This window comes from Apaloderma vittatum, unplaced genomic scaffold (genome assembly GCF_000703405.1).
Source record: "Apaloderma vittatum isolate BGI_N311 unplaced genomic scaffold, ASM70340v1 scaffold623, whole genome shotgun sequence".
Lineage (NCBI taxonomy): Eukaryota > Metazoa > Chordata > Aves > Trogoniformes > Trogonidae > Apaloderma > Apaloderma vittatum.
Genome location: NW_009709549.1, coordinates 37,806 through 45,727, shown reverse-complemented (window position 1 = coordinate 45,727; position 7,922 = coordinate 37,806). Strand labels below are relative to the sequence as shown.

General features: G+C 43.8%; 1 protein-coding gene across 1 annotated transcript; it reads left to right on the top strand.

The window, feature by feature from the left end:
• The first annotated feature begins 3,643 nt into the window (after positions 1-3,643).
• LOC104272063 (VPS10 domain-containing receptor SorCS3-like) lies at positions 3,644-7,446 on the top strand. Its single transcript, XM_009866951.1, has 5 exons — positions 3,644-3,650; positions 3,922-4,027; positions 4,189-4,349; positions 5,646-5,764; positions 7,098-7,446. Exons 1-5 carry the CDS (start codon positions 3,644-3,646, stop codon positions 7,152-7,154), a joined length of 450 nt encoding a protein of 149 aa, XP_009865253.1. The 3' UTR covers positions 7,155-7,446.
• Positions 7,447-7,922: the final 476 nt, after the last annotated feature.

Sequence of the window (7,922 nt, the reverse complement as noted above, 5' to 3'; positions counted from 1 at the left end):
GCACAGTAATGGTCTAACTCAGGTGATGAAATACTTTCTGGGCTACTAAACCTGGACTACTAAACCTTGAGTACCTTTTGTCTATAATAGATGCAAACACTCATTTGTCCTGCAATGTAGGCTTTGCTGTACTTCAGAGCTGCTGGTGAGATGTGAGTGATTGCTCTAACTGGCTTCACAATGTCTTATAGGAGCAGTACAGGATTTTGTGTCTTACAGAAATATGATTCAGTAAGAATGCAAAATGAGCCTGGACTGCCAAAGTAGATATTAAAAAGCCCAGAGTGCAGCCACTGTGAGGGCTTTGAGGGAATATGGCTCTTATCAAGATGCAGAGGTCATAACAGATTCCCTGTCTAAATAAAAGGCCTATTTTGGCGATATCAAAACTTGGGAGCAGTTTAGAATTTCACAAAATGCTAAAAGAGAGATGTACTTTGATACTGAAAACTATCGTTTTGGTTGTCAAGGAAGAAGAAGAATTTTCCTTTTGTTCCTGGTTTGAGCTAAACAGAAAAGATTTGGTTCAGTGATTTTACTTTTCAGCTCAGTCTCTTCTAAGAGACTGAACTTTCTGAAGTTAACAGCATGTTTTTGCAGATGGTGTCTGCTACCAGAAGTGATAACACCTGATGTTTATAGTAACTACCAAGGACTGCAGAAAGGCTCTTGCTTATACTTACTCCTGTAGTTACCAAGGTCACTGCTAAATCTTATGTAACATGGTTGTGGTAAAAGGAGTCACAAGGAAGTAGAAAGTTGCACCTCTGGGGAGGAACAGAGAGGACAGCTGACCAACTGTTCTATTCCATATATGTTATATTCAGTATAAAGCTGAGGGGTCACAGGTTTTAAGCCTCTTCTCCTCTTCTGAGGAGAACTCTTTCCATTCTTCTGTCTTTGATCTCAATCCTGAGTTTATGAATCCCACTCCTGTATCTGGTTTCCCTCTGCCGCTAAGACTGGGGCTTCCCCAGTGCCGCCTGCTCTGCAGCATCCGTGGGGATTGGTATGGGGCAGGGTTTGATATCACCTTTGGATATATTTCATTATTTTCATTATTTCCTTGTTAATATGGTTATTGTTTTATTAAAACTGGTTTAGATTTTTTTGCAATCCATAAGTCTCTCTGCCTTGTTCCCTTTCCATTCCCATTTGGGGAGGGAAAGGGGCTAGAGAACATCTGTCAGCATTTAACGACTGCCCAAGCCCTAACCCTCAACAGATAAATTGGTGCCCAATGTGGGGCTCAGCACTACTGAGCTCTGATATATTGCCCAAATAGTTTGAATTCCAGCTCAGGCAGTTGAAAGTGTATTGCATCTTTCCTCTGAGAGTCCCGAAAGGCTGGGAAAAAACCAGAAAGACAGCTTTTGAAATCCAAACTTTTATAGAAAATTAAATAAAATAAAGCAGGGAAACCTGGAACACAAGCCAGAGACAGAGACAGTCCCTAGAAAACACAATCCAGGGGAATGCACGTGGCTTAGAGGTGCTACTCTGGTCTATCATATCTCTTCTTTCCCAGTGTTTTTGCTAGGACTCACTCTGAGCAACTACGGGCTGTAGTTGACTGAACCACAAAGCTCAGTATGTGGTTTTTTAAGTGCATGCATATGTGTATGTATGCCTACACTTATGTTTCCATGCCTCAGTGAACAGGTACATTCCTCCCTGTGTGTGCCTCGTCATGCACGGCAGCAATTTCTGCAGCAGAGTTGCTGCAGGGAACAAAAGTGTAGGTCTCTAAACTGGCTTGGTGTGGATATTCGGAGGAAGTTCTTTACTGAACGAGTGGTGAGGCACTGGAACAGGCTGCCCAGGGAGGTGGTGGAGTCACCAACCCTGGAGGTGTTTAAAAAAAAAGTAGATCTAGCACTTGAGGCTGTGGTGTAGTGGTTAGATATGCTGGGATGAAGGTTGGACTAGATGATCTTCAGAGGTCACTTCCAACCCCTAACATTCTGTGATTCTGTGATTCAAGCAGAACCTGTAGAAGTGAGCCTTTATGTGTGTGTGTATGTTGTATGTGCATTCCCTGGAGCACAGACAGCTGCTGGCCTCAGCTCATTTCACACCTCCATTCTATGTGTCATGCGTCCTTTTACACCTTCTTTGTTCATGCCACATTGGAAGAAGGGATTCATTTATGGGAGTTACGGACAGCGTATTGTGATCTATTCATCATGTTCATTCATTCTTCTCATGAAAAAAACGACCAAAACAATGTCCCCAGTTGTAAGGCAGAGTAAAATATGCCAATATTCTCCTCAAAGCAGTTAAACAGCTGCTTATTGCCAGACACTCAACACAGTGTTAGAACGAGAACATCGAGTGATGCTGAGCCTGAATGGGTCAGAGAGCCACCCTGTCATCCCACAGAACTGCAGAGACCCACAAAATATAAGCGCAAAAGGGTCAGAGTGGAGATTTGTGAGGAATTCGAAATAATGGATCATTTCATTCCAGTGCCTCACCTTCCTCAGCATAGCCTGCTTGATGTGGGAAGGAGAATTTCGTCACTTATCTTTGTAAATTTTGGTGTGTGTGGTTTTGGGGTGTGTGTGTCTGAGTAAGTATTTGCTTGTGTGTGGCTGTTTTCTTGTGTCTGCTTTCTCTGGTTTAAGATGGGTTCCAGTTTAGGATGGGTCTGTTCAGTGCATGTGAAGCAGAGAAAGGATGTGTATGACAGTGGTTCAAATTAACTTTCACTGCCTTGCAGAAAAAAGTGTATTTATGCTTCATTTTGTGTGCAATGCCAGATAGAGTCAGTGAGGGCATATCTGCTGCGTGCATTAGCTCTGTGTAATGGCACAGCTACAGGTGCATGGCTGCCCACATGCCCACAGCACGTTTTCATAGAATCATAGAATGGCCTAGGCTGGAAGGGACCTTAGAGATCATTTAATCCAACGTCCCTGACATGGGCAGACACGCCTCTCAACTAGATCAGGCAACACATGGGGACCTGCATGAACAACTGAGACTATTGGATTTAAATGTGTCCCTTTTTGGATGCTAGATGACATTCCATTCATCTGTGTATATGAGTGATGGGAACTCTCTATTTAATACAATTTACTTTGTTTTTCTGCGAAAGCTTCTGGCTGTTTTGTATGGCCTTATTTTGCCAGAGGCTATGAAAATGTGGAAAGCAAACTCTGAGGAGAAGCACAAAGAGACTTTTTGTTTGACTAAGGTTGGTTTTGGTGATATTTTTTTCTTGACCCTGTGCATGGAAGACTTGTTGGAGAGAGAACAGGGCACTAGAGGAAAGAGTAAAGCCTGTTCAGAAGAGCAGGGAAAGGGATAAAGGAACAAACTGAAGATGTCAGAAGTGTGAGAAGAGCTTGCTGTGGTAAGGCATGGATGCTGAGGCAGCGTCTGTGAAGGCACTTCTGGTCGTGAAGGAACAGGACTGAGCAGAAAACAATACATGTGGTGAGCATCATTGCTTCAGTAAAATTGAGGAGTCAGCTGCTCATTATCGGCTTCACATTGTGAGCTACCCAAACTAGCTTTAAGCAATATAGAAAGTCAACATGACAGGTTAGCCTATGGTAGCTCCAAGATCATCCAGAAAATACCAGTTTTGGTACCCAAGGGATCTCATTTGCAACTACCTTATGTAATTCTCTGCAATATGACGAGTATGTTTCAGGCAGTCCTCTAACAGGCCAGAGAAGAGAGGCCTCTAAGGAGAAAGCTATGGGACTTCACATCAAGGGGTAGGTGGAGCTTAAGTGGTCTGAACCCAGGTTTCTTCCGAGGTGGACTGGAAAGGGAGAGAAGCCCTGGAGACATGGGGAGACAGATGAGGCCTGGTAAAAGCGCAGTAAGGAGAGAATGAACTATTTATCTTGAGGGAGTGGCTTTCACTCTATGCTGGGGTGGCTCTAACCTTCTGTCCCTCTCTTGCAGCTCCCTTGGTGGACCTCACTCCCAGTCACAGTGGTTCGGCTATGCTGATGCTCCTCTCTGTTGTTTTTGTGGGACTAGCTGTGTTTATAATCTACAAGTTCAAAAGGTATGACTCTCCCTGAGCCATTTCCTTCTCGCCACTGATGTGTTTGGGTTTTGTTTTGCTGGGTTTTCTTTTTCACAGTGATTTGTTTCTTGGTTTGTAAAAGCTGATACTACATCATCTGCCAGAGTACCCCACAATGATGGTTTCTGTTAATGTTTTAGGAAGATTCCTGGCATTAATATATATGCACAGATGCAGAATGAAAAAGATCAAGAGATGGTCAGTCCAGTCAGTCAGAGGGAAAGCATACCTAATGTCCCTCAAAGTGAGCTGATGAGTCCTGAGCAACTAGTAGATGAGAAGTTGGAAGTCCAGCCCATAGGTAAATAACTTGCAGCCTCCTGCAGCTGGTCAGACTCTGATTTATAATTGGCTAATCCTCTTCTCAGTCTCCCTCCTTCCCGTATTCCTGCACACTCCTCCTCCTGTCCTCTTCTGCTGCAGCATTACTTTTGCTACAGGAAACCTTGCTAACTCTTTCCTCTCCCGCACTGCCATGTGATGAAAGGGAGGGGAACAACTTTAGGCTTTTTCTCTCTCCTAGTTGCTCTGTGTAGATCCTCTCCCTTTCCTTCCCAAAGATCCTGCTGGCACTTAACTTGCGCTATAAGGCAATTTAATTTATTTTGGTGGGGCTGATATAGTGGCGGGTTTAAACCCCACATCCAGGACAACTTCAGCCACCCTCACCTGCAACATGGAGGTGAGCAGGTGATTCGGTAAGTCAGATGTAAAAGCTAAATATTTGTGGATATTTTGACTGTGTGCCAGACCTTGTTGCCAGCAGCAATGCTAGTCTGGCTGATTCCCATGGAAATCCAAGAAAACTTGGGATCTCAGCACTGAACATCAGGCTTTGTCCAGAGGCTGATTTCTCTTATGGGCCTCTATGGTTGCAAATTTGCAAAGGAGACTTTCGCAGGACCTGTGAAAAGAGTAAATGAACAGACTTGAAGGGCTCATACTGAGATCAGTCACACATTTGCTCATGTTTTGATATTTTCTGTTACCCTGACTGCAGTAAAAGTATTAGGATGGAACAGGGAAGTTTCAGCGTTGGGGACATGTTCTGCTAAAGCCAGCATTGCTTGGGCACTGCTCAGCTTCACTTGTGAGGTGACAGTTCTCCAAAGGTATGGTACAGGACTCTTGCAAATAAAGACATGGAGCTCTTTTAGAGGAATTAAAGTTTATAACTGTTTCGACTTAGTAAAGCATAGTCGTAACTGAGATCCCTTATTTGCACAATTTCATCAGCGTAACTGAACCTTAGACTCCACCTAAGGATGTCCGAAAATGCATGGGAGTGTTTGCTAAAGCAGGCTTGGAGTCATAGCTACTGCAGAGAGGGAACAAGGGGAAGAGCAATGAAAGGAGGGAATGTGATGTGCTAAGATTGTGGCCTGTGAAACAGCCTGGGAGGAAAAAGAAGAAAGTCTCTTGACTTGCAGCTGGAAGCTCCGCTGCAATCAATACCGATCTCTCCTCACCTGTTCAGTTAAGGAAAGATCTGGTAGCTTTTAAGCAGCTATTCATCAGCAGATTTGGACATCCCTGCTTAGCAGAACACAGGAAGGAGTGAGGGGACCAACCTTCCCATGTGGTGTTCCCCATACAGAGCAACTCCAGGCCACAGTCCAGAACCCAAGGAAAGGAAATGCAACCAAGGTAGTCTGGACAGAAGACTTCCAAAAGGCTTGTGGATCACCAAGAGGTTTCAAGCCAAAACCCGGAGCGGTGGGTCCTAAATTTTAACAATTCTTTCTTTCATTTGTTTTTGGCTGTTCTTTGTTTTTTTTTTCCCCCAAAGAAGCCTCCAAGGCAAAATTGATGTAAGATGCTGAGGAAGAAACACCCAATTTCAGGTCAGGAACTCTCTAGAGTTAGATGGGATTCAAGCTTCACCTTTCTAAAAGAATGTGATGAATCATGGTTCGTGCTGTTCCAGGGGTAGGGAAACATGTATTTTCAGAGGTCACTGAGACTGAAGAGGCAAGAGTCAATTGCGCTAGCTCTATTCAACATACCTTCAAAACTGCTCTTGCTGGTGTTGGAAACTAAACCCTTGAAGCCTCTATGATAAGAGTAGTCAGAAGCCAATTTTGAGGGTAGCTTTTCATTTGTGGAGCTATAGCATTTCTGGCTTTCTACGGCAGCCAGCATTTTTTATGTTTCTTAGCTATGCTACTGGATGCTGCATTGAACCAGAAATTGGCCTTTTGTAAGCCCTTGGTTTGCACCTGTAACTGCCCTAGCAAGCACAAAAGGTAAATGTGTGGGATACATAGACTCAATTCTCTATCAAAAGGAATCAGTCCAGCAAACTTCCTAAGTGTGTTTTTCCATCGTGTCAGTAAGATGAATGAGGAAACAGAATCGGAGCTCATTGACAAAATGAAAAGGTCTGGCCCTAAGTGTGAGCAGAATAGAAAGTGCATGGGCTCTTCATTCTCCTGTACAGCCACCTCATCTGTTTCTGGAAATCAGCAATTTCTCTTTTAATGAGTTTTCTTTCTTTTGGGAAAACAAAGCAAGACTGTAATTGGGTGTTTCTCTTTTGTATGCTTGTTCAGAAGCCAGTTTTTTTCAACCCCTTTGACTAACATTCAGAGATCCTTCCTTGGAGAAATCTGAATGAATGTCCCTGGATCGTTTAATTTTCTCTCCAAACTCTGGCAGCAAAACCCCGCAATTCCTGCTTTCTGTCTGTGAGTGGTTTAGGTCCTTACTTTGCAGATGCAAAGCTTAAGGTTATTTATGAAATCCCCAACACCTTATCACTGCAAATGAGTTACGCGTTTTCTCTGAGGACATCAAACCTTCCTTGCCTCCACCTCTTTGCTCTGGTTTCTCCCTCCTCTGCTCAATATGAGTGAATCACCTTCATTAGTAAAAGAACAGGACATCACCTTCAGTGTTTTGAATGACAAGAAAAGATTTCTGGGAAGAATGTGTCAGTCTGGAACAGCTGAATCCCAAAGGCCAGCAAGGTCATACCTTCAAATATCTTCCTTGGCTAAACGCACTTACTATTTACTAACTCTTTTATTTTGTTCTTTCTTTGCCACAGGAAGTATTTCCACAGCTGCTGAGCCCCAGAGCACAAAAGAAATCCCTACCTATGTAAATGGTTGAATTGAGGACACCGATATATATTTAAATCTAAAAAAAGAGGAGAGCTCACTGCATTTGGACTTTTTAATTCTTCAGATGACAAAGGGTTTTTAGCTTTAAGCCTGTGCATGTGGACATTATACTGAGACCATAGTGGAACTACATTGTACAGGTGTTCAATTTGGGGGGGTGGGGGGAAGGAATTGGTACCACTATTCACTCCTGCAGCCCTTTCCCTCACCCCTCTATGCTCTTTTTTTTCTGATCTGTCTCTGATTTGTAGAAAATTCATAATGATATAGGCCAAGAATATGCATGGGGGTCGCTTCTGTAGGGAGAGGGGTGGGCTTAGTGTGGGGGGAGAAGGGCTGGGGGAGGTGGGAGGGGGCATATAGGGTTCTTGGCTTTAGATTTAACTGCTCTTTTAGCACTTTGGGCTGCGGGAAGCCTAGCCGCCCCAGCAGACTTTCATAGGACACACAAAAAATCACACTGGAGTTAAAAGGCACTGAAAATATTTTTGGTCAGTCTGGTTTATGTCTTTGTTTGGACTCTGCCCTTCATTCCTCTAGCTGCAGCTGCTGTACGTGCCCCACGGCTGCGAGGAGGCTGAGTGCAAGTGTGGGTGATCCCAACTGCAAAGCCAAACTCTTCCTTAAACAGCTTTTTTTAGCCTACTCACACTAAGGCATCCCACTGCTGAAATAGAACTCATGCGTTACAGGCAGGGAGGTCTGTCCGTACTGCATTAGCAGGAGGTTGTTGCCAGCATGAATTTACA